The 25,632-nt window shown below is 50.9% G+C and overlaps 10 protein-coding genes across 10 annotated transcripts; 4 read left to right on the forward strand and 6 right to left on the reverse strand.

Annotated features, from left to right (window-relative positions):
* Nucleotides 1–859: 859 nt before the first annotated feature.
* On the forward strand, nt 860–3,472 carry N7458_001188 (SNF1 family serine/threonine-protein kinase; the record flags this gene model as incomplete). Its single annotated transcript, XM_056904571.1, has 3 exons — nt 860–1,260; nt 1,403–2,235; nt 2,307–3,472. 3 exons carry the CDS (start codon nt 860–862, stop codon nt 3,470–3,472), a joined length of 2,400 nt encoding a protein of 799 aa, XP_056768678.1.
* An 894-nt stretch (nt 3,473–4,366) lies between these two features.
* On the reverse strand, nt 4,367–4,672 carry N7458_001189 (uncharacterized protein; the record flags this gene model as incomplete). Its single annotated transcript, XM_056904572.1, has 1 exon — nt 4,367–4,672. The coding sequence occupies one exon, from the start codon at nt 4,670–4,672 to the stop codon at nt 4,367–4,369; it is 306 nt and encodes a 101-aa protein (XP_056768679.1).
* A 474-nt stretch (nt 4,673–5,146) lies between these two features.
* N7458_001190 (uncharacterized protein) lies at nt 5,147–6,523 on the reverse strand (the record flags this gene model as incomplete). The annotated part of the gene is made up of 1 exon (XM_056904573.1): nt 5,147–6,523. The coding sequence occupies one exon, from the start codon at nt 6,521–6,523 to the stop codon at nt 5,147–5,149; it is 1,377 nt and encodes a 458-aa protein (XP_056768680.1).
* A 973-nt stretch (nt 6,524–7,496) lies between these two features.
* Nucleotides 7,497–9,105, reverse strand: N7458_001191 (putative pathogenicity factor; the record flags this gene model as incomplete). The annotated part of the gene is made up of 2 exons (XM_056904574.1): nt 7,497–8,728; nt 8,799–9,105. The coding sequence occupies 2 exons, from the start codon at nt 9,103–9,105 to the stop codon at nt 7,497–7,499; spliced, it is 1,539 nt and encodes a 512-aa protein (XP_056768681.1).
* A 2,501-nt stretch (nt 9,106–11,606) lies between these two features.
* N7458_001192 (glycoside hydrolase family 30 protein) lies at nt 11,607–13,119 on the forward strand (the record flags this gene model as incomplete). Its single annotated transcript, XM_056904575.1, has 2 exons — nt 11,607–12,462; nt 12,518–13,119. The coding sequence occupies 2 exons, from the start codon at nt 11,607–11,609 to the stop codon at nt 13,117–13,119; spliced, it is 1,458 nt and encodes a 485-aa protein (XP_056768682.1).
* Nucleotides 13,120–13,797: 678 nt separating this feature from the next.
* Nucleotides 13,798–14,807, reverse strand: met16 (phosphoadenylyl-sulfate reductase (thioredoxin); the record flags this gene model as incomplete). Its single annotated transcript, XM_056904576.1, has 2 exons — nt 13,798–14,546; nt 14,633–14,807. 2 exons carry the CDS (start codon nt 14,805–14,807, stop codon nt 13,798–13,800), a joined length of 924 nt encoding a protein of 307 aa, XP_056768683.1.
* A 913-nt stretch (nt 14,808–15,720) lies between these two features.
* N7458_001194 (phosphoserine phosphatase SerB) lies at nt 15,721–17,229 on the forward strand (the record flags this gene model as incomplete). Its single annotated transcript, XM_056904577.1, has 3 exons — nt 15,721–16,524; nt 16,578–16,835; nt 16,906–17,229. 3 exons carry the CDS (start codon nt 15,721–15,723, stop codon nt 17,227–17,229), a joined length of 1,386 nt encoding a protein of 461 aa, XP_056768684.1.
* Nucleotides 17,230–17,896: 667 nt separating this feature from the next.
* On the reverse strand, nt 17,897–19,408 carry N7458_001195 (lipoate synthase; the record flags this gene model as incomplete). Its single annotated transcript, XM_056904578.1, has 1 exon — nt 17,897–19,408. The coding sequence occupies one exon, from the start codon at nt 19,406–19,408 to the stop codon at nt 17,897–17,899; it is 1,512 nt and encodes a 503-aa protein (XP_056768685.1).
* A 322-nt stretch (nt 19,409–19,730) lies between these two features.
* Nucleotides 19,731–22,020, reverse strand: N7458_001196 (uncharacterized protein; the record flags this gene model as incomplete). The annotated part of the gene is made up of 2 exons (XM_056904579.1): nt 19,731–20,738; nt 20,809–22,020. 2 exons carry the CDS (start codon nt 22,018–22,020, stop codon nt 19,731–19,733), a joined length of 2,220 nt encoding a protein of 739 aa, XP_056768686.1.
* Nucleotides 22,021–23,408: 1,388 nt separating this feature from the next.
* N7458_001197 (putative ribosomal assembly complex component Ipi3) lies at nt 23,409–25,221 on the forward strand (the record flags this gene model as incomplete). Its single annotated transcript, XM_056904580.1, has 2 exons — nt 23,409–23,753; nt 23,842–25,221. The coding sequence occupies 2 exons, from the start codon at nt 23,409–23,411 to the stop codon at nt 25,219–25,221; spliced, it is 1,725 nt and encodes a 574-aa protein (XP_056768687.1).
* Nucleotides 25,222–25,632: the final 411 nt, after the last annotated feature.

Below are 25,632 nucleotides of genomic sequence, written 5' to 3' on the forward strand. Positions count from 1 at the left end.
TATTTGCATAGAAAACAAAAGTCGACCATTTCCATATGCGATTACTCTACACACAGTTTACAGAATGTTCCTAAATCCAGTAGGAGCCCACCGGTCTTGTACCGGGGATCTACACACGTATTCCAGATGGTACATATAATAGAAGTAGCGGTCTAGATAGAAAGCTAGCTATATGGAGGTTTAACGTGCAGACAAATCTCTATTCATGATGAGACCGAGGCAAGCACCTCTGGCTGATCATCCAATCGAGTCACGGCCGTGGGCTGACGGCACCGTGCACGGAGCTCTTGCTGGTACTTTGAGGTAAGGGACTTTGCCTCTTCGACCCTTTGTAAGCCGAGTTTATCCAAACGTCGTCTAAGTCGATCTTAGCCACCACGTCCACTGTCCAGTGGACGTGATCGGCCATTTCACCTGTTCTCCGGTGTGCTCTGTCCCTTACGACACAAAACAAACCCATTATTCCGAACTCTTCATCTTCCTCCCCGCTTCAGATATCTCCGAAACCCTGTACCTGGGACACTGACGTGAGGTGGCATTCTTCGAACACTCTCGGTTAGCCCTTGGCAAACCAAACGTGCTCCAACCCTCCACTCCCCCTCCATCCCGCCCCGCCCCTCAACCACCTGAGCAACCAAAATCCAACTGAACCAGCTGTTCAGCTCCACCTTCGGTTCTATTGTGGAGTCGAGACCGACTGATTGGCGATGCTCTAACGGAGGACAAAAAAGGCCAAAAAGAAAAGAAGAAGAAGAAAAAAAAAAAAAGAAACACACTCGGCACAGTCAGCAAGCCCCGGTCCCCGCTGGGACGACCCAAGAAAATCAATCACGTCACGCTGTCACGCTGTCCTTTCATCATGGCCGCCGCCCTCGACGAGGAAGATCTTTCGATCCCACTTGCTCCCTCCGACCGCGACCATCCCCGTGAACGAGATCGTGTTACGAGCAAGACGGCCAGCTCGAATCCCTCCCCCATGGCAATGCCTCCGCCCTCGCGCCCGACCGGTCGCCCCGACCCCACGACGCAGTCTCCGGCCACCATGCGGGACATGCAGCGTCTCGATCAGTATCAGTCCGTCAAGATACTCGGTGAGGGTTCCTTTGGAAAGGTCAAGCTGGCCATTCACCAGCCAAGTGGACGGCAAGTGGCTCTAAAGATCATCTCCCGGCGCAAGCTCCTATCCCGGGACATGGTTGGGCGCGTGGAGCGAGAGATTCAGTATCTGCAATTGCTACGACACCCTCACATCATTAAACTGTAGGCAATAGTCCCACCTCTCTATGTCCCTTTCTTTATCTCCTGGGAGGAATTGATGCCTCCCTCGCTGTCTCTCCCGCTGTCTATGATTGTACTGGTATGTCCTGGTTCACTGACCGAGTTGCCCCGCCTCTCCCGCTAGATACACCGTGATCGCCACCAAAACCGACATTGTGATGGTCCTCGAGTATGCCGAACGCGAATTGTTTGATTATTTGGTTCGAAAGGGAAAATGTGGTGATGATGAAGCCCGCAAGTTCTTCCAGCAGATCATTTGCGCCGTCGAGTACTGCCATCGACACAAGATTGTCCACCGTGATTTGAAACCCGAGAACCTCCTCATCGATAGCACGAAAAGTGTCAAGATCGCCGATTTCGGATTGAGTAACATTATGACGGATGGAAATTTCCTGAAGACTAGCTGTGGAAGTCCAAACTATGCTGCTCCGGAGGTTATCTCTGGAAAGCTCTACGCCGGCCCCGAGGTGGATGTTTGGAGTTGCGGTGTCATCCTCTACGTGCTTCTGGTGGGCCGCTTGCCCTTTGACGACGACTATATTCCTGCCCTATTCAAAAAGATCGCTGCAGGCAACTTCCACATCCCCGGATACATCTCTCCTGGGGCAGCCCGGCTCATTCGCGCCATGCTTCAGGTCCACCCGGTTCACCGAATTACCATTCCGGAGATTCGACAAGACCCCTGGTTCACAAAGAACCTGCCCAAGTACCTGGAGCCACCACCAGAGGAGTTCATCGCTACAGATGTGGACCTGAGCAAGATCGACCCTCGTAAGGTGGGCTCTGGAAAAACGGTCCCTGTGCAGCATAAAATCCACCAGATTGCCGTGTCCAAGCTGGAGCGAAGCATGGGATACGATCGGGAAGATATCGAAGATGCCCTGCGTCATCCAGAGCCTAGTGCAATCAAGGATGCCTTTTCAATTGTCGTTGAAAATGAAATGATGCAGACCAACTGTGAGTTATTGTTGTCCCATATGTCAACCTCTTATCAGGGCGCGCTAGCTAACTAATTTTTTCTCATACAGCCCCAACCGACGACAATATATTGGCTCAGAGTGTTTCACCCCAGCCAAGAACACCCGTACCAACTCCCGCCCAACGAACACCCACCGCTCAAAGACCCCAAGAGCAGCAACCAGCTGCGGCCCCTTCCGTTGCACAAACTCCAAGTGTCTCACGCCGCATTCGACCAGAGGAGACTCAACAAGACGATACCGAAGAATTCGAATCAGCGCGTCTCAGTCATGTTCGGATTTTGCCTACCAGCTTACCTTACGTGCATGATCAACTCATGGAGCAACGTGACCGAGAACAAAGAGCTCGTCTCGAAGAGCGCCGACGGGAAGCCGCTCGTGCCGAAGAGGATCAATCGGGATCTGAACGCAGAGAGTTGACCCCGGAAGAGCAGGCTGCAACTGCTCGGGCCTTGAAACCCCATTCTCGCAGCGTCGTCGACCTGGATAAGTTGAAATTCGAACCGCCCATTGGCCATCCCATCACACAACAGCCCAAGAAATCCCGCAAATGGCAATTTGGCATCCGCTCACGGAATCAACCATACGAGGCGATGCTGTACTTGTACCGAGCCATCGCCGCCCAAGGTGGAGTGTGGGATATTCAGCCCGTCGAATCAGGCACGACTATTGGTCCCGATGCCACATCAGACCAACCCAAGCCTCTGCAAAGCAAATACCCCGATCTCCCATCAGACTACTACATTCCTAAGGATCCCTGGTTCATTCGCGCCCGCTTGTTGAAAGAAGGCGTCAAAGCCCCGGGGCCATCAACCAGTGTCTATAACAGCCGTAGCGACCTGGAAGAACTCCGTCGGCGGTTCAACATTTCCGGGATCTCCGCCCCAACCGAGGACAAGGAAAAGGACATCAAGTCTCCTACATCCGACAACGGCGGCATATCCGCACCCTCATCGGCCACGCAAAACACCGGTCTACCCAGTATCTCGCACGGTGTCTGGGTCTTCGTTGATATCCAGCTCTACCAACTCGAGGAGAACAATTACATGGTTGACTTCAAGTGCGACGGCTACCAGAACGTTATTCGCGCCCATGGCGATACAGAATGGCACCCGATTAGCAAGCGCTTCATGAACAAGGAGAAGGAGGTCACTAGTCCATACCCTTTCCTTGATGTGGCATCAGACCTTGTGGCTCAGCTGGCCGTGGCTAGTTAGATGCCTCGAATTTCACTATTGTTATGATCATGACATTTCCCATCATAGTCACCCACTCCTGGTCTCGTTTGCCAACATTTGTTAATCTGTTTTGCTGATAAGTGTGGAGTATGTGCTTGTACATGGATTTTCTTCTTGCATTTGGTGTGTCATTTTTTTTTTTTGAATATTTTCATGAGCAAGCGTGTCTTTTATGGTGATTTTCACATTATATGGAGTTTATCGCTCTATTATCTTACGTTCTACAATACAAATTATGATAACTTTTGACTGTGATTCCAACGCAAAGCACACACCGTATTGATTCTCTCGGCTTCCAAGTACAAAAATCAGAAAAGTCCAATGACTTACCTCAGGATCATTCCCTCATACCCCAACGCTCTTATCCTAGACAAGTTCCAAATTCCCACTCAAACCAGTAATCTTACGCCCTTTCCACCAAGGAATCGAACGCAAGACTTCCTAAACACAGGCAAAAACCCCATCCCCTTCCAACACCAATGACATTGAAACGACTCAACCACCTCCCGAACACGATCAAACGACATCGTCGACCCAACAAGACTACATAACCACACAGGAACCGGAGATTCTTGCCTCATCGCAAATTTACTCGTACCCATAACTTCACCCGCATGAATCGAAAAAAAAAATGGTGAAATCCCACCCCAATTCTCCAATTGTTTCAGCGTGGCGAGAGGTACATTGTACTGTGGTAGTTTGGACATTCGCGATGGGCCTGGCAGTAATGGATCCATATGTTGGAAGGGATGGGATGTTCGGAAGCCGTTCATTCTAAGAAATCCAACTTGATAGACTGAGGGTAATTCCGACTTCTGCCAAAGATTGAACTTGATCCTAATTAGAACCGCAGTTATGCAGCAACTTTTGGAATCAACTGATTTGAATTTGTCGAAGTCCAGCAACCGCACCGTCCATGGCCCGTGTAATATCACGAGTCAGTCTCCGCTGCCTCCGAAGCTCATAGCTTGCATAGGACAGCATTTGCTTGATCTCGTTGCACTTGACATAAAAGTAGCTATCCCCTAAAGATGCTTGATACATTCCGATATCTTGAATCGCTTGTTCCATGACCGAGGCCATTGCCTCAGGTGGTATATAATAAGTATTGTTTACCCACGATGTGAGGTTTCCGATGAGCTCATATCGTAGCTGCAAGAACTGTGCGAGGAGTTGCATTTTGAACTGGGGAACTTGAGATGATTGAGAGTTTGAAGATCTAGTGGGAACAAGGACTGGATACTGGGAAGTCGGATGAGGTTTGGCATGTGCTGATCTGTACCAAAGGTGCTGAGAGTGAGTTGAGTTTACTTGCACTGCAGTGGTTGGCTTTAACAACTTCTGCAGTTAAGGGAGGTCGAGAAATTGATCACAAGTAATTATTCGTTCTTTGAAGGGCATCCTTCCATCAAAATTGGACGCCTCCCTTTGTTGGAATTTAAGAGATCTCATTGAATAGATACTCCATTCATGATGGATCGTGCAGACAGAGTAAACTATCGAGAGGTACAGGTAGATGGTCGAGTCACAAAGAGCGGGACCACAGCTCCCGAAAGAATCAAAGCCATTCGTCATACATTGATCGCCACTATACCACCCCAATGCTTACTCGCAAAATGAGGTAACAAAGAACTTCTCTCACACAATCTCGGCTCACTTTGTCCGTGGACTAACAAGACCATAAAAGTTCAATGGCTTCACACTAAAAGCCCCATTCGAGACCAGTTCATACTTCAGGTCCTGAAACTCGAATGAGACTTCTTTCAAGATAGTCGCAAGAGTAAAAATAGACCAGCGCCATGCCCACATCTTTCCATAGCACTCGCGTTTGCCGTTACCGAAGCCTTTCTTTGCTGCGCTCGGAAGATTGTCCCATTTCTCACCGAGCATACGTTCCGGACTGAAGGTTTCTGGATCCTCGAAGACTTCGGGATCGCGGTTAACGGAATGCAAGATGACGATCATGGTTTGATCATGGGGGATCTCGTATTTCCCTCCTGCGAGGAATATCGGGCTCTTGTCTTGGGTAGGAATGGGCTCGATGTTGAAGCCTGGAGCGGTGGCTGATAGACGCAAAGTCTCCCGTATGATAGCTTCGCAGTACTTCAACTCCCTGAGTTTCTCAAGCTGGATCTTTTGGTCCGAGCCGATGACTGAGTCTATCTCCGCATATGCCATGGTCCTCTTCTCGGGGTTCTTCATCAGGTAGTACAGTGCATAAGAGACAAGGTTAGAACTGGTAGCAGCTCCGATAAAGATAGTCACGACCTCATCCACAACCTGTGTGTCACTGAGCTTCTCCCCGGTGTCCGGATCCGTACCATGTAACAGTGCGTCTAGCAGGTCGTTGCGAGATTCTTCGGGCGTCTCCTTCCGCCTCTTGATAATTCCTCTTGCAAAATCACGCATGATCTTGATGTCTTTCTCGAAGCCACGCTGATAGAACAGCTGATTGAGGAGGTTTGGACGTGTAGGCCGTTTCATTGCTTCCATAGTAATTCGCTCCAGAGCAGGAATGATGGCAGGTTCCGGCCCTTGTAGGACCTCGACGCGCTGATTGAAAAAACATTGCATACAGGACGCCATAAGTAGACGATCGAGGTCATCCGTAATAAGCACTGACTGTTTGATCGTCGTTGTCCATTTGCGTGTCAAGTCTGGGATCACGGTCGCCATGTCATCAAAACAAGCATCAGTCTCCGACACCGTGACATAAGGAATCATGATCCTATGCGCAATACCCCAGCTCTTCTCATAATCGTATGCGGTAAACAGGCAGTCATTTGCGCAATGTCGCATCTCCACAATAGGCCCCGTCACGCATTTTCTGAACCGTCGCTGATCGCATATTTCTTGGAGTAGGTTCACATTGCCGATGAAGACGATCTGGTTCCCAAACACTTTGATCTTGAAGACTGGGCCGTATATCTTGGCAAGTCTATTCAGTGAGTTCCATGTTTCATCGGTGTTGACATCGAACACGTTTCCCAGTATGGGGATGCCGGGCGGTCGGGGTATCTTGCAGGACATAGCCTTCTTGGTTGATATTGTGGAGAGGTAGGCAGAAATAAAGACATGCTACGAGGGATGATGGCCTGGTGTCTTATACGTGACCGCTATGGTTTTTCAAGCAGACTCGAAACATGTAGTCAACAAACACCACAGTGCTGATGGCTTGCTGAAGTGGAGTTACACGGTCATGGGGCCAAGACATAGGCAATTGTAGGCGATAGGCTGACCTACTCATTTGGAAGCGGAGATCCATGATTCGATAATTATGTGGACACGTCACACAATTATAATCTGGACTGCATATAGAGGGGCGTCCCTTTTTGTTGCGCGGTGTTCGTGCCTTACTGCCCACCCAAAGCGGGTAGCGCTTTGGGTGCGCCACGGTTTCTTCGTAGTAGTACCTTTTGTATATCCTCACCATACAAAAGGTATATAATTTATCCGTTTATTTTTCCTCTAAGAAAATTTACTATAAGGAACCTTCAAGAACGATTTTTGACCCTTATTCTAAGCTAAACCCATGAATTACTATAGCACTAAGTATAAGCTACCTTGAAATAATATTACTATCCTATTAAATCTAGACCTCTTCTAGTAAAATACTAAGATATTCGAGAAAAACTAGATTTGTTAAGTAAGTACCTTTTGTATAGTCAGGCTATATAAAAGTTACATTACGAAGAAATTGTGAATTACAAAGGAACGTTGGCGCACCCAAACCGCTACCCGGTTTGGGTGGGCAGAAAGGCACGGATATAAACAATAGAGACGCTGCCTCTCTCCTATATCTACTGGGGGCCTATTCAAAGAATTACCTAGCCTGGAACGGCACCTGCAGATTACCGTAGTTACTAAGTACACATATTGTGATCTGCATCATCATGCATAATACGGCGAAGAAGTTAAGCACAAATTTTAGAATCTCACAATTTTTGTATTGGCGGTCATTGTTCCTGGGCAATAGGTAAGCTCTAGACAGATCAAAAGAAGGTCACCTGACATTCACTGTCGAGATGATAGATGATCGTTGAGTGACCTTCTCAATCCATGAAATACTCCTCCACCATGCCCCGAAATTCAGATGACCATGGGTGATTGGATTGGCATTTGCTGGTCGCTTATCTCTTTTTCTTGTCGAGGGGCTTTTTGATGGCTCCTTTAGCGGAAACACGAGTGACCAGCTTAGCGCCTTTGCGACCCCCTGGCCAGAGGCGGCAGCGCCATCCTCGAAAATCTCCTCATCGTCTTCGGAGTATTCCTCGCTTCCGTTGGTATGCTCCTGCTCGTGACTCTTCTCACTGCCTCCCTTCTTGGCCCGCTTCTTCTGGGAGGAACGTTGACGAGCTTCCTCGATCACGAGTGGGTCGAACGTGGGCAGAATCTCGATATCTGGGAACCGCACCAAACTATTCCGTTCATGATAGGCGGCATTTTGTGCAAGCTTCCTATCATCCTTTGAGAGGGTGGCACCGCCATTTGGCTTGGTACGCCTCAGTTTCTTGCTGTCCTCTTCGTTTTTGATCTTTGTTAGATGAGTTCGGATCCGCTCCACGATGTTTCGGATCTCATCAAAGGACTTTCCAGTCCCTACCTCACGCTGCAGCCACTCAGGCACGGGGGCCGTGATTGCAGTTGGGTGCCGACGACCGTTACCCAGGAGCCCTGTTGGGGCCGGGCGCTCGCCCTGTCCATCGGCGCGCAACGCCTCCCGGCGACGAAGACGCAGTTCGAAGCAGAGGACATGGCCCCACTGCTCCATGCGGTCGAGAGACTGCATCAACAGCTCACACTGATTGAAAGGCCACTGCTCGGCCCGGTATCTAGCGCGCTGGTAATGTTTCCGACAATAATAGACCCAAACACTATCCGGAAAGAGCTTCGTGGAGGCCTTGTTCCTTCCGAAGAGATGGGACACAATCTTTCGAAAATGAACGCCATCGGGACTGGGTGACATTTGGCAGGGTCGAGAGAATTCACACAGTGGCGCGAAATTCTCAGTGTCGCAGGAATCAAGGTCGTGGACTTGTTCCCCTTCTGGATCGAGGGACTCTCCTACAGCCTCGGGCAGAGCATGCTGTTCATGAATATGAGGTGTAGGATGTCCATGGTAAACGGGCACAAAGGAGCTTGCAGGCGAAATTGGCGGAAGGTCATTCCCCTGGGGAGGCTGTTGGGGGCTGACCATGTTCCAAGTGTTGGTGACGCTCTGGGGGGAGGTACTGGCTGAAGCCGAGCGACGTGATAGAGGGGAGCTGATTGGGGATTGGTACAGATGGCTGCCAAACCCACTGACCGGGGGGCATGACCATGTTTCCGTTGAACGAGGCACTGCTTGAGAGGAAGCGAGCTGGCTGTGGAAAGGTAGATTCGACGGAAGCAGGGGAAGGGACGGCATGGAGACCAGAAAATTGGTCACAATTTTGGTCGATGGCACCGGGCCTCATCTGCATGGAATGAGGGCGTGAATTTGTGTCGATGGGCGGTTGCAGTTGGCTTCCTGAAGGCTGGTTCCATGGGTACTGGTTCTCAGGCAAGTCAGACGTACCGACTTGATCGTCCGCGAGCCCCGGCAGTTGATTCCCCCACGGGGGTTGAGCCATGTTGGATGTGACGGAGAATGGGATAAGCGATGTCTTGGGTGGGGATGGTATTGTTGATGGAAGAAAAAGGTGTCCAGAGGATGGGGTAAAGAGAATGATGGAAGGGAGATAAAAGTATAGGAGAGGAGACGAGGAACGAAAACAGGACAGAAGTTGAGGTTGGATGTTTGCGAGGGACAGACGCAACGCAGGAAATTCCCTCCAGGCTGACCACGCCTGATCCAAATTGGGAAAGTTTGCATGGATGCCTTCACGATGTCTTGTGTCTACCCAGTCTCCAAGGCATGTTTATTTTGAACGATGAAACTGGGACACTTCAGAAGTTTCTACTCTGATTTGAAGCTTCAAGAATCAGCCCAAGCCATCGATCTGCTTCGACTTGAGCCCAGGACTTACAACAAGTACCAGGATTACAATCAACACCAGCCCAGGCACAGGTCCCAGCAACTACCAACCGCCAAACCTCGATATGCATGCTCCAACCGTGTCATGGTCCTTACGATGCTTCAATTCGCCTCGAACCGACTACAGATGACGTCGAGACACGATACGCATCTTATACTCCAGACACATAACAGCATATCCAATCAACCAAGTCGATCGTCAGGATAGAGATTCTGTTATGAACACGATCCTATGCCAGACTGGAACCAAAACTGTTGAACCTTTGACCAATGGGTTGAAGTCATGGCGTGGATTCTCCCGTACTTACATCCCGATATTGACACCGAGCCAGGATTCTGAACAAAGCAAGGTCTGTAGTTGACGACATGATTGATGGACCATGCTTCCAAGAACATTGCGTCGCAATATGGCAGCGCACCGTGTCTCGATAAAATGGCCCGGCCAAGGACGAGGAAAGATTAACAGATCTCTGGGCGGAGCGAACAGAGCAATACCACAATGATCGCCTTGAATTAAACGATCTGAAGGTTGATGAGCATGGCTAACAAGATCTGATGTTGCTAGTTGGACTTTAGATACATCACTGTTCCCTTCCCATTCATTCGAATACCCAGGAATTCCAAGCCATTCCAGTCAACTGAGGAATCCCAAAGCCAACAAAAGGATCTGTCTATTCCAGCAGGTCGATATCGATCCTGTGTCTCTGATATAACATCCTGTCTACACGGCGGGCCTCCAAGGCAAGATTGCGAGCGGGCTGTCCGAAGCTATATCAGACTAGAAAACGCCGCATCCTGACTAGCTGAGCTCACAGGAGAATTGATCTCTGATAGTGACCAGTAGCCTTAGCACATAATAAATCAAGTCGATGTGTCTGCTAAACCTATAGTCATTTGGGTGCATCAACTCTGCAGAGGGAGCTCTGTGTATAGCCCCTCTTCAGCAATTCGTCGATATCTTCAATCCACTTTGTCTAGACTTTCCCGGTTCTCTGATTGAGCTAGAGTAGCTCGCTATCACATATGAAAGCCTCGAGCGATGTAATATGATTTAATTGGATATCGTGGTGATATTAGAAAGAGTGGGTACGCATGGAAAGCTTAGCAGCGTAGCCAAGAAAAGGACAGGTCAGACCTCAGCACCAGCAGAATGAATTGACTATATCTATGCTTCTGGAACTTAAAAAGGAGCTTGTTAAAATGCAAATAAACTGTGTTATTGGAAAACTTGGAGGCAGCAGAATGGACTTCTAATAGCACGAGGTTGGTACGGGTATTGGATATTCAACGAGAGACAATTTTACCCTACTGCCAGCGTCAGAATCACGAAGAAATCGATGCATTACAGAAGCAAAAAAAAAAAACTTGAATATTTGACAATTTGAGTATAGTCCAGATATCCAAGACCTGACGCGTGTTTCGTCAATCGGGAAACGACAGCGTCGCAACGGTCGTCACCTCCGCCATGCAACGAAGTACTACCTAGTGGACGGAGCCTATGAGTTCTTCGGCAATCTACTCGTATCTACCGGTAGCACTAATCCTGCAAAAGATGAGCACTTGCATGAAGAAAGTCACTTTGGCTACAATACAGACGAGATCTCGGAGAAGCGCCCATTACGAAACGAATTCCCATTCACCAATTGCCTTTTCGGGGAGCCCAAGAATCTTCGCGGATTGTCGGATATGAGCGTCGGCCATAACGGTAACTAATCCCCATATGATGAAACAAGCTTCTGACTCTGGCTGGCTACAAACTCCGTTCGCAGTAGTATCGTCAGGTTACGGGAAATTGCGGGGGTGATGGGATGGCCTCCACGCTATTCCCTACAAGGTAATATTCCCGCAGATTTCTGACGCCGGGTTCTGCTGGGGATCGTCGCAATGCCGGTTGAAGAACCTGTTGATTGGGGCATCATTTACTTTCTAACATCCACCCTGAAAAAGCTACCATCTGAGTGCGATGAAAGGCCCTGCACCGCTAAGTGTAGGGTACGAACATCGAGGAATATAAAATGCTAAACTTGCGCCGACTTAAGATGATGAAACAGACCTTCTCCAAAGCACTCTACCAAGACTCCTGCGAATACTCTCGAGATGGTATACGCTGCCTGGACTCTCCTTAGCCTTGCTGCTCTCAGCCATGCGGCTGAGAAGCGGGCTGGCTCGGCATCAGCATACAGCTCCAACTCTGCTGGGAACTACAAACTTTCATCCATCGCAGCTCCTGTCCAAGGCAGCGGCAGCCCCGGATCAGAGTCAACCTGGCAGCTAAGTATAGATGATACAAGCTCCGGCCACAAGCAGACAATTGTCGGCTTTGGCGCGGCAGTTACCGATGCGACGGTGACTTCTTTCAACACGCTCTCAAGCTCCAACCTCCAGGCCCTTCTCCAGGACCTGATGACCAGCTCCGGTGCCGACTTCAGCTTAATGCGCCACACTATCGGAGCCTCAGATCTATCGGGAGACCCTGCATACACCTACGATGACAACGGAGGTGCGGCGGACCCGTCCTTGTCAGGCTTCAGTCTGGGAGATCGCGGTACCGCGATGGCGAAAATGCTGGCCACGATGAAGTCATTGCAGTCCAGCCTGAAGATCTTTGGATCTCCCTGGAGTGCCCCGGGTTGGATGAAGCTGAATGGTGTTATCGACGGGACCACAACCAACAACAATCTGAACGATGGGTATCTGAGCGGAGGCACGGGGACCTCAGGGTACGCCAGTGCATTCGCGAACTACTTCGTGAAATACATCCAGGCCTACGAGAATCTCGGTGCCCATATCGATGCAATCACTATCCAGAATGAGCCTCTGAACAGCCAGTCAGGCTATCCGACAATGTATGTCTACGCAGATGAATCTGCGCAGCTCATCCAGAATTACATAGGTCCTGCTCTTGCAAACGCCGGCCTGAACACGGGTATCTGGGCCTACGACCACAACACCGGTAAGTTGAGTGCCCAAACACAAACCTTGATCCCAATCTAACATTGCTCCCAAAGATGTGCCTTCTTACCCTCAGACCGTCATCAACGGCGCTGGCAAATACGTCGACTCCGTTGCCTGGCACTGCTACGCCTCCAACGTTGACTGGAGCGTCCTAACCCAATTCCACAATACAAACCCCTCCGTCAATCAGTACATGACCGAATGCTGGACTCCAGCCGGAACCTGGAACCAAGCCGCCGACTTCACCATGGGCCCGCTCCAGAATTGGGCATCCGGAGTCGCAGCCTGGACTCTGGGGACCGACAGCTCCGACGGACCGCATCTCTCCAGTGGTGGCTGCTCTAACTGCCAGGGCTTGGTCACGATCAGCGGAGGCAGTTATACGTTCAACCCAGCTTACTACATGATTGCGCAGTTTAGCAAGTTTATGCCGCCCGGTGCGATCGTGCTCAATGGTAATGGCAGTTATACTTATTCGAATGGTGGTGGTGTGCAGTCTGTTGCGTCGCTGAACCCTGATGGGACGCGCTCGGTTGTTATCGAGAATACCTTCAGCAATGATGTCTATGTGACGGTGTCGACGCAGAGTGGGCAGGAGTGGAGTGGGAATATTCCGAGCGAGTCTGTTACTACCTGGGTGCTTCCAGCGGTGTAATATTGGGATTGAACATGTTATGAGATCTTTGATAGATCAGCGTCTTTTGACCACGTCGTTGTACCCTTGATGCAAAGGGCAGAGCTACTTGGCGAGTGAAGAAGTGCTCGCATCGCCAACAGAGAGTATTTTGGTTTAACTGTCGCTTCTTTTATTTCGAAATGGCACTTTACCACGTTTTATCTGAGGATATTTTCGGTGAAGAATGAATGATCAACACATAGAAAGTATCTTATTCAATACCCGTACCTAGATCGTTAGGGCTAAAGTGTCACGTGAACACAGCTCCGCACTTCCAGATACCCAGACACAGGCACTCTATTCTACGAAAAGACACTGGAGACACAGAAGGTATTTTAATCATATGGAGATGATGATATTGTGCTTCTTGTTCTATCATGTAGAGGTCATTATCGTGGTGCAAAGTCCAACTCCCTATGTACAGAATCACACAGATGATAACAATAGGTGAGGGGGAGTTGGTAGGGGATGAGAGAAGTAGATCTCAGAGCCTCTAATTTTATCAAAGGGGAATAGAACCCCGTGGAAGAATCATTCATGTATGGGCAAGGGGAATCGCTCAAAAAACAATCGATGGGGGAAACAGGTATCATCCAGAAAACGCCGAGGAGGGTATGCAAAACGAAGTATGAAAGAGGGCAAGAGATAGACGATAGATCACTGAGCAGCAGAGGCAAGCGATGACTGCAGTGCCTGAGTCAAAGCCTCTTCCTGACGCTTACGTTCCATCTCCATCAGGTACTGGGCGTACTTGGAGCGGGGGTTGTGGATACCACACTCGGTCTTCTGCTGGCCCTTCCAGCGACCGGAACGCTCGTCCTCGTTGTCAGCGACGGGCTGGGTCGAGTGCCAGTCGCCAACACTCTTGTATCCGCGATCGAGGAGCTCGTTGTAGGGGACGTTGTGCTCCTTGACGTAGGCCTTGACCTGGTCGAAAGACCAGTTGGCCATGGGGTTGATCTTGATGAGACCGGCCTCGTCGACCTCAATGACGTCGAGATCACCGCGCTTGCCACCCTGGCTACGGCGACGGCCAGTAAGAACAGCGTGGACATTCATTTCCCGGTAGGCACGCTGGGCAGGCTCGACCTTGGCAACCCAGTCGTAGAGCTGGTCATCCATCTCCCAAAGACGGGAGCCATACTTGGATTCGAATTCAGCGGCGGTGTCAGCACCGAGAGGCTTGTACACATGCACGTTGTTGAGCGGGTAACGCTTCCGGACCTTGTCAACGAGGGCCAGGGTCTCAGGGAAGTGGTGAAGAGTGTCGAGGAAGATGAGGTCAACCATCTGGGGTCGGGGCACCTCCAACTTGGACAGCATATCCAAGGTGACGAGACCAGTCAAGCCAAAGGCAGTGGTCTGGAAGAGGTGAGGCAGTGATGTGATGCACCACCTCAGGATATCTGTATAGGAGTATCGAGTCAGACCCTGATCGTCCGGCAAAAGCGGGGTTCCAGGCTGGCGGGAGAAAAAGCAATATCAAACATACCTTGAGGCTCGAGGAATTGCAGTTGACGGTTGAGGAACTGGAGGTGTGGCTTGGTGAAGACAATCTCGGGAACATAGTCGTCACTGGAGCCACCGCTCACATAGCCAGACTCGGTGTTGGCATCCCTGGAATCAATGCCATTCTCCAGGTCCGAAGGATAGTTCTTGGCTGGCATTGTGTGAAGGTTGGGGATGTGATATGCAGGAATGGCAAAGCAGGACTCAAAAGGACAATGGGACTTTTCACACCACACGGTGGCGTTGAGGGCAGATGATGAAGCGTGGAGAGGGATGGCAGGTTGACGATTGAAAGGATATAAAAGAAGAGCAAGTGGATTATTGAGCACGACATCATCCCGATCAGTCGTGCCTAGCATTTCTCATCCGGCTCCAGTGCCGTCAAATTCTGCCGGCCTGCAGGGACGCAATCACGCAATCGTGCTGACCGCCTTTGAGCACGCCATTGATGCGCAGTTGGTCCGTGTGGGACACCGAAACCAGCCAATTTTGTCGGTTTGCCCTGTAAATCGTAGGCATTCTCGGATCTTCCACTAGCTATGAAGAGTATAGCGCCCAGGTTGCCATGAGAATTCTGCTGCTACAGGCTGATAAATCCGTTGTGCTAAAAAATGAAGGGCGTGTGCTCAGCCCAGCACATGGGGGATCTCCGCGGCTGACCAATGCATCTTTGCAGTGCAGCGTCGTCATTTGCTCTCTAATCAATGATGTTAGTGGATTTCTAGAAGATTGGTGGAATCACTAGAGGTTACCCGATCTGTAATTGAGCTTACTTGTAGGCTGATGTGCGTCATCATGAAGAAAGCTCTGGCGTAGAGCTGCGATGTCGTTGCACTACTGCCTTACACTTGTTCGCTGGATCATGCCCCGCCCTGATTATGTCATGGGTCATGTGACTTGATTCTAACTGCGATCGTGAACGGGTCAGTCATGTGACTTTGCGGGCCGGACCACCACGTGCGATCGCCAACCTTTTTTGGGCAAGTTGGAGTTTGGAAGTTATTGTACAGTCCAAAGAACAAGGAGAACCACGCCGGAGACCCTTGCGTCTCCTCCTGTAAAGACTTCATCATGGTCGACTCAGTCACCTCCCGTCAGCGGCCTTCGCTTGGCCAGATGCGAGGCAATTCCTTCCTGCAGGACCATCAGCAGTATAAGCCCCCAATTAACCAGACAATTGGAGAGGTACTCAGCGCACAGCTGGACGAGGTCACATTGACCAACCCGATCAAACCAGATCCAGAGCGTGTCACAGATAGCGGCATCATTCACAGCATCTTCAACCACCAGACCAACCAACTTCCGCAGGGTACCCCGCGCATCGTCGCGACCATCTTCTACAAGTCCGCCAATCCCGTCCACCCCCACTACCACCCCGATGCCTCGCCTGCTTTGCACCCAGGTGATAAGCTGCCCTCGCCGCATATTCCCGCCGGGTCAGCTCCGTCAGTTGATATCGAGAAGATTCCTCGTGAGCCGCCTGCACCGGAGCCCGAACCGCTGGACCACCTGTACGGGCCATACGTCTCGCAGCTGTGCCTGACCAACTTCCTCCAAACTCTTGAGTCCTTGCCCACCCCGTATCAGCGCACAAACACCTCACACCGCTGCCTGGATCGCGAGCAGCATCCCCGTGTCGTGGAAGTAACTATCTCCCCACCACCGGATCCCGCGTATCTTTCGTTCAGCGATCTGCGCAAGCATGAAAATATCTGGCGGTTCGAGCGCGAGTGGAATGTTGAAGTGGTGCTACAGCAAGAGAGTGTCTTCCGCCGGCATAAGCGGCTAGCAGTGTTCGATATGGACAGCACTCTGATTGAGAACGAGGTCATTGATGAGATTGCCAAGTTCATCGGTGTAGAGAAGGAAGTTTCAGTGGGTTACCCAGTATAACTGCCGATGAGAGCATACTGACCGTAGTGTTAAAGGAAATCACTGAGCGCGCTATGAATGGTGAACTCGACTTTTCGGCGTCCTTAAAGGAGCGTGTCGGTCTACTCAAGGGTGTCCCGGCCGATGTGTTTGACAAGCTCAAATCGGTTATCACCATCGCCAAGGGTGCCCGCGAGTTGTGCCGTGCCCTGAAAGCTCTGGGCTTCAAGATGGCCGTTCTGAGCGGTGGTTTCCAGCCTCTGGCTGAGTGGCTTGCTGGCCAGTTGGGCCTGGATTACGCAGTTGCGAATCACGTAAGCGAAAACTTGATCTTTCCCAAATGTAGGCATCCCAAATGTACATCGCTCTGACTTTATCATTTAGCTTGAGATCGACCCGGTAACCCAGACTCTCACCGGAAAGCTGGTAGAGAACAAGCCCATCATCGACGCCGCTCAAAAGCGCACCCTCCTCAAGTCAATCGCTGCTGAGAACAACATTCCCCTCTCTCAGACGATCTCTGTTGGTGACGGAGCCAATGATCTTCTCATGCTTCACGCAGCAGGCCTGGGTGTCGCCTGGCGCGCCAAGACCAAGGTCCAGCTCGAAGCCCCCACTCGCATAAACGGCGAGAGCCTCACCGATATCCTCTACCTGCTGGGACTGGACAATGAGGATATTTCCGAAGTCATCAAGAACACGGAGTAAACAATTCTGTGAATAGCTTTTCTTACAATGAGCCTTTACTTCTCCCGTGCCATTCAGCAGAACCACAATACCCATTACAATACGGCCGACCTGATTGGACCTCTGATATCCACTTATTTGGAGTTTGGGACAGCATGAAAACGCGCTAGTCCACGGACATTTTGACTTGCATTCTTCTTGATATATGAATAGCCTGGAATTTAACGAAGCACAAGAGGTTAGAGTTTGATGCCTTGATCCGTTTATAGTCTGCTTTGGAGATGAGAAAATCATATGGCGGCGTAGGCGTACACCTAGCACCGCGCATAGATCACGACCAAGACGTAGTCAAGAAATGATACGAATTGCACAAAGAAACTCATTTTGATTGTGGTATATGGTATATGGAATGAAACATTTAAAAGGTAGACGAGCCAGTCGCACTGTCTAGAAAGTGGAGGGAGCACGAATGTACAAATCGAAATCCGTTGACGGTGATACAAAAAGAACAAGGCCAGTTGCAATTGTGAATCAGACAAAAGTAAATCCCAGACCCCACCGATGCAAATTCAACGCCGAGCGAAGGAATGGTGTATAAACCACGCAGAAAGAAATGGTGTCAAGGTTGAAGGACTTGACGTGCCACACATATTATCATATTTTCTCATTCAAATCAAGGCGAGAAGCCTCACCGAGCAGCCTCGTCCACCGCAGCCACAGTCTGATCAACGGTAGCAGCTCCAGCTCCAGCACGGCGCTTCTTCAGCACGTTCTCAATGAACGCCTCGCCAGCCTTGTAACTGCTGCGAACCAAGGGACCAGAGGCACAGTACAAGAAGCCCATTTCAAGGGCACGCTTGCGCCAGAACTCGAAGCGGTCAGGCGTAACATACTCATGGACAGCCATGTGACGCTTGCTAGGGCGCATGTACTGGCCGAAGGTGACAACGTCGACATTAACAGCGCGGAGCTGTCGAAGGGCATCCTCAATCTGCTCATCGGTCTCGCCGAAGCCAAGCATGAGGGATGTCTTGGTGATAAGATCAGGACGAGCCTTCTTGGCAGCATCGAGAACGCGAATTGATTGTTGGAACGTGGCACGACGATCACGAACGTGCGGCGTCAGAGCCTCGACGGTCTCGACGTTGTGAGCGTAGACATCGAGGCCGGACCGGGCTACCAAGGCCACCATATCCAAGTTACCCCAGTAGTCACCGGTCAAACACTCAACCAGAATGTTGGGCGCCTTTTGCTTAATCTTGATGACCGTCTCGGCGAAATGGCGCGCTCCGCCGTCTGCCAGGTCGTCTCGGTCCACGCTCGTCAAAACCACATATCCGAGTCCCCAGCGCGAGATAGCCTCCGCAGTATTTTCAGGCTCATGCGGGTCCAGAGGGGCCGGAGCTCGGCTCGTCTTGACGCTGCAGAAGCGACATCCACGCGTGCAAGTATCACCCATGAGCATGATTGTCGCTGTCGCAGCTGACTTATCACTGCCACCCCAGCAATCGGAAATGTTAGGACAACGAGCCTCTTCACAAACGGTGTGCAGGTTCAATCCACGCAGATCCTTCTTCAATCGCTGGTAATTCTTCGAGTCCGGGATAGGCGTCTTCAGCCACGAGGGCAAACGAGTCATTTCCTTCTTGCGGCCGGCGGGTCCGACCATGGCGGTCTTGAGGGCATACGCCTCGGAAGGGTCGAGAGGCTCTTCCTTGCCCCCGAGACGAAATCGGAGAAAGAAGGACCAGCATTCAGCTTGTCCTTGAAGGTCGTTGTTCGCCGCCGGGTAGTTCCCTCGGGTGTGTTGGAGGTGGCGGAAGAAGCATCCGTTGTAGCGTAAGTGCGTTGGGCGATAGGGAGGATCGACGATGAGCGCGGTTGGATTGTCACTCGGACAGACGACAATTGTCGTAGACTCCGTGTTGGTACTGCCATTATGAAGGTGTGTATGTGTGTAGGTTATGTCGAAGTCAAGAAATCGAGCAACAGACCGCAAAAGAAAGGTAGCGCCCGATCGAATCCCGCGGGAAACCGTGCTGACTAAGATTCGCCGACCGGGGGCATTATTATTCCGCCGATCTCGGTGAGAGGACCCGATGCCGAGATTAAGCTTGCCATAGTCACTTAAGCTTGTTCTAACCGGAGCATTAATTCGAGGGAGCAAACCTTCCCTCGGAGTGATGAAATTGAAAGCCATTATGATTATGCTTTACTATGCTGCTACCAAGCTAATTGTACAGATTCAACAGACCACCAAAGCAACACATCCGAATAAGCGAATCGCAATGCAAGGGTATGAAGGTGAGAAAAATGAACACATGACAGCGAAAAAAGGTTAGGAAATGTTCGAGTCAATCGAAGAGTGGGAATCATTACTAAGAAATGGAAAAGAGGCGAGCGAGGGCGGAGTTGAGTCAGAAAAAGGAAATTATCAAGGAGAGAGGTAGACTTCCATCCAAGTGTGGATGGATGAAGAGTGAGAAGGATTGTGGAAAGGATCAAGAAGATTTCAAGAAGGATTAACGCGGGGCATTTGTTTCAAGGACTTGGGCCAGAACCTCAATGGCAGATTTGAGAGTATTGTCGGATCGACCACAGATGGCAAAGAGCAGGTTATCGATGATCCGTTCGACATCCTGACGCATATTGGTGCTGCGCGAGCCCAGCATGCGATCTTTGATGCGGCCAGTTGAGGCGGTTGGGAGTTGGATTCCCAGAGTACTGTATGCCTTGGCTGGGACAGCGTCCACAGCATATACGTCATTTCGTGACGATAGAGAAGGTTTTCGGCGATGTAGTTTTGCTAGAGAAAGAAGGTAGTTGCGGGCAAGGAGTGCTGCACAGAGACAATCAAGCAGATTCTCTGCAACTGTTGGGAAAATGGTTCGGAATGGTCGTAGTAGAGTGTTTTCGTCATTCTTCCGTAGAAAAACGATCACCGGGGATGCAAGTCGGAGCATATGGCGAGGAAAGTCTTTCACTGAGTACTCGAGCTCGCCCAGTGTCCATTCATGATCATCCAGAGTCCACTGGTGGTCCCAGGATGGCTGCTTCTCATGCCTCTCTTCTTCTGAAGTATGTGATGTTTGACCTGGGGGGTGACTAGGTGGTGACGGGGATGCTTTGGGACTGACGCTGCCTGATCGAATTTCGGGTTGCGGAGATGCCTCGCGCTCTCCCAGAGTGGATTCAGGCCGATCCCCGATCACAGTGGACGTGATACTGTCAGAGGTCAGTGATCCCGGATCTGAGTAGGTATCGTCATCCTTGCTATCCTGGTAGCTATCCATGGAGTAACCGGATTCGCGTGTGCCATAGCCACTATCAGACATTTCCATTGGCGTGTCCAACGGGGTATCTGGGCTGAAAGCGGAAACCTCCTCTTGCCGTTGATCAGGCGTCATTGGAACACAAACAGTCTGACGAACTGTAGGTGCAGGCGGAGGGGGCGGGCCCATGGGGCCCATGGATGGTGATGATTGTCGTGAAATATCCACCAGCCTTGGCTTGCTAGCAACAGCGAATCGCTGTCAGAGGAACGACTTGTCAGTATGCAAGAATTAAAAGACATTATTCTTGTATGAAGTCAAAACTCACCACAGGCTCGTCCAAGATCCGCCCATCAGGAATAACATCCAGTTTCGGCATTGGTGGATCTTGTTCGATAATCTGGAATTTTCGACGATTGAATTCTTTGGGGTTGTCGTCTTTATCTAGCGGATCTAGTGGCACACCTTGCAACCATGTCTCACAATACGAGAAGTTGCTGGGGATCCAACTGGCTTCACTCGAGACAGTTGTTGCCCTTCGCCGTTGCTGTCTCGGGGAGATAGCAGGCATGGAAGCCTTAGCGCTGTGCAGAGATGCGGGTGATGTAACTGGCGTCGGTTCCTCCTTGTCAGGCCTTTTCGTCGTTGGTGTTGACGCAAGTGTCTCTTCGCATTGTCGAATCAGATTCGAGTGTGCCTCGTGGACATTTGTCACATCTGTTCGTCGTTTTTCAGGTGACTTGACTTGCCAGTCTGAAGGGCGATACGCTTGATAGGGAGATGTTTCTTCAGTGGTGGTTTGCTCTGTAGGGTCTTTGCGCAAGTCCACATGATCTGTGGTGTCCTCGTTCTTGAGGTTTTCCGTGCTGTTCGTCACCTCTGAGGTGCATTCAGTGCTCTCCACATCCGGTGAGGTCTTCTGGTCGCTTTTACACTCAAAGTATGATGCTTCGGGTCCAGTGCTTACCGGCCTGGATTCGGAAATTGGAGGACTGGGCAGCAGGCCAAATGCAGTCATACTTGCTGATGTTAGGTTCTGGTCTGATCGCCACGTTCTCAGTGCATGACCGGCCGGCGGCTTGAAAGACTGAGGCGTGTGCCTCGTGGGAAATGGCGGTGCCGCATCGCATGAAATAGAGACTGGCGACGAAGCCGATACTGGAGAGCTCGGCAACATCAACTGGAAGGGCTCTTTCATTCTGCGGACTGATCGAAATGGCGAGTGGCAGGATGGTCCTCGGTCTGCTGGGCGACGCGGTAGAGACAATGAATGGTCATGAAACTCTGCCCGAGGCAACGCTGGAGCTGGAACAAATGATAGAGATGTCGGATAATGTCTGCTGGTTCTACGCCGAGGTTGATATGTCGGCGACCATCGGCGTGGCGATGGGATGGGCTCCGCAATGGGATCCGCAATAGCCATGGCATCATGGCTTAGTGAAGACGCATTGGATGATTGATTCCTTATATGGGTTTGGATTCGGGCTGAGAAACATGTACCATTAGGCATTTTCGAAGGACCGCAGTCCATGGCAGCCATGGCGCCGGGTTCTTTGGTGAGGCGATGACAAGCCCCAGTTCCAGATTAAATCAAATGGCCAGTCTCAAAAAGCAAAACGATTGTTGCACAGGAGTTACCCAGATGAGATCGTGATACCGCAACAACCAGGCCGTCGTATGTTGCTGAGAATTTGGGATCAAAACAAAAGCAAAGGCGAAACCTTTGCCTATGCAGGGGCTCGATATACCCTTATACAACTGGAGTGGCGCTAAGGCACGTCAGGAACAAGTCTCCAGGTGGACAGAAGGGTCACCAGGGCATTGACACTGTGCACATCCCCCTTGACAGGACTAGAACAACATCACTCCTGTCATGGAGAATCCCGGGCATGTCGAACAGAGTCCGGACTGGACAGTGAGCGTTGCCCCCCCTTCTTCTAGGAAACCGTTTCCCCCCCTCCGTCCGGCACGAATCTCAGCTTGCACCAGGCACGGGCCATAGCAATAATAGCGAGAATGAGCTCACTCTGTCCTTGCATTCCCGCCAGAGGTGAGATCTAAGGCGGCGGAAGTTCATGATTGGCTCCAGATCTAGGATCCGTGGAAGCCAAGGGTCTGCAGGAGCCCGTCAACGTGGAAAAGAACCTCGCTCGTCGCTTAACCCCGTCATAGTTGGGTGGACGAGTGGAGCCTAGGAATGAGACAACTGGGATGGAGGGAGGGGGAAAAGAGCGACCGTGGCGAATCAGCACCCTTGAGAAGGGCAATAGGATCGACCACAGGGTGTTCCTGAGCGGGCCCCAATTGGATGTATTGCATGTTGTGTCTCGTCGCAACAGGAGAAAGGGATGCCCCTTGCATCGGAGCTCCTCATGCCTGGCCGCAGTCTGAAACTTGAATATAAAATGCTTCGCCATGGCGAGAATTCTTTCTGCAAATTAGGCCCGGGCAAGTCAGAGGCTGTGGTTGAATACTTCGCCTCAATCATGCCGTACTCACAACCTGGATTTTGTATCATCGACGTGATTGTCGCTCACTGTAAATCATGTTCAGTAGTTCCTCATACTTCCCTAGTCCAACCCTAATTTCCACCACTTATCGTGTGTGGCCCGTCCAGACAGTGACATCCCAAAATGAGAGATGCTATATCCACAACTCGCCCTGTAAGATTCAAAATAGATTAAAGTATCCTCCGGACCGCATCTTGTCAGATCGCTAGAGTTTGGGACCGATCACATCGCGGAGGAATGGCTCGCATTGAGGGTCAAGGGCAGTGCAAACAGTACAAACAGAGCGTTATCAATCGGACTTATCGCAAAAGAAAAAAAAATGGACGCGGCTGGGGAGAATGAAGACAGCTCTCTGTCTCTTTTTGTTGAAACTTGAACCTCCCATCCCCGTATTTGCATGCACCGCGCCCCATTCTCCATGCTTTCCGAATCCTTCGTCGCGTCAACGCTGTCATCTGCAAAAACGCCGACCGCCACGCTACGTGATGTCGGCATTTGCCTGCAGGAATTCCAGCCTTCCCCTCAGCTGCGATCGACTTTCAAGAAGAGCTCCACCACCACCAATTGTCTGGCTGTAACCCCGTCGCATATCTTCTCCGCTCAGGCAGATAAGGCTGTGGTCCACGTATACAGCCGGGAAAAAGGGAACCAGGAGGCTTTAGTGCCCTTTCCGGAGCGAATTCGCAGCATTGCGGTTGCCGGCGCAAAGTATGGAGACGTGCTGGTACTTGGAACGGAAGGCGGTCGATTGATCCTGTGGGAGGTACGACAATGGCCCCCGGTTTCTTCCTCTAGATCAATTGGACGATCTATCAGAGTATGGTCAGCTAACATGCACAACTGGACTTTAGACATGTACCGGACGTCAAGTCGCTACCACAGCCTCTCATCTCCAGCCTGTCACCTCTATCGTTGTCGACCCCACCTCAAATTTCATTCTCTCCGGAGCTAACGACGCCAGCATACACGTCTGGTCTATTCCGAGCATTCTCTCCTTCTCCAAGCCCGCCCGAGGCCGGGACCGTCAGCCCCCTTACGCACCTATCCGCACCTTCTCTAACCACCGCGCGGCCATTACCTCGATTGCCGTTGGACACAGCGCTGGCCGTCATAATATCGCCGTGTCGACTGCGAAAGATAACACCGCAATTGCATGGGATTACCAGACTGGACGAGTCCTACGAACGTACCTTCTTCCGTTCTCTGCGACGTGCGTTGCCCTGGATCCGGTCGATCGGGCGTTCTACGTGGGCTATGAGGATGGAAGCGCACAATCGGTAGATTTCTACCGCAGCAACTCGACACAACATCCTCTCCATGACCCGTCTTTACAGTCTACACCAGCGCAGGTGTCAACCGAAGACCGATGGCTCCCTCCTGCTGCGGACTCGGGTGCCGTCAAGGCCCTCGCCCTCTCCTACGATGGAACCACACTATTGTCTGCCCACGAGAGTGGGAAAGTCTTGTCATGGAATATCGCACGTCGGAAATTCACAGCCTCCATCGCCGATTACACGCATCCAGTCACGAATCTGATCATGTTGCCGCCAACTGGCCTGTCACCGGAATCCCAGGACCTCAAGCGGACGATACATACAATCGTGAAACCACGCCTTGACAATGCCTTTGCCGATCCCGCGCATGCGCCTGGCGCTGTCCCAGCCGAATATGCATTCAACACACACATCCTCGCATCATCTACACAATCCAGATCCCGCAAGCCCTCCCAATTCTCCCAAGCGCTCACCCATGCATTCTTCCCCGACTCTATGATCGAAGAAGGCCTTGCCGAACTAGCCGCATTGCGTCAACCAGGTGGAAGCGATGTCATCCGCGTTGCGCCCGCAGCTTCCACCCTTGCAGATACCTCCGGCCATGCGACCACGCAAGTGGACACCCACGTTGCAGACCTCGAAGCTGAAAATTCCATGCTGAAGAAAAAGGTCGCATTGAACGATACGGCCCGCCATGCAAACGCCAGCGAGGTTTCGCAGTTGCGCTCGGACCTTGCCCAACTGCAGGATTACATCAATGAGCTGCATGAGAAGCAGGAGGTAGCTCAGCAGGACAAGGTACAGCGTCAAGCAAGGAAGGAAGAGCGCGAAGCTAAGCGACGTGAAGCTTGGCTTGCTGCGGAGAAGAAGGGTCGTAATGGGGATGCTGTTATGAAAAAGATGGAGATTGATGATGACATGCTGACTAGTGAGTCGGATGACCAGAGTGATGAGTAAAGGTTGTCATATGTAAAAGCTTCGCATTTTATCTCGGGGTTTTATGTTTGATAAAATGGGGGCATGGCGTTTAAGTGAAATGTTTGAATATGTGTCTATATAATGGAGATACCATGTCGGATCCATAATACGTACACCTGCTCGAACCTCGATCAATGTATATTTTCTGCATAGAATCGGACATAGGGCATGCGATCAGGGCACGCGAGCACCAATCGACGTCAACCTCCAGGATCCGGTTTACTGATATATTTTTATGGACTTGGGCGCTATGTACATTAACAAGACAATGATGAAAAAAGGCCAAGGGGATATTGAACATTAGTCAAAGCTGGTCTGGCTGGAGATGAGTAGTTGCAATCTCTACAATGCATCCATCTTGGGCAGTGACGCAAATATTTTGTAATATCA

This window comes from Penicillium daleae (assembly GCF_028827525.1).
Source record: "Penicillium daleae strain IBT 16125 chromosome Unknown utg000002l_segment0_segment0, whole genome shotgun sequence".
Classification (NCBI taxonomy): domain Eukaryota; kingdom Fungi; phylum Ascomycota; class Eurotiomycetes; order Eurotiales; family Aspergillaceae; genus Penicillium; species Penicillium daleae.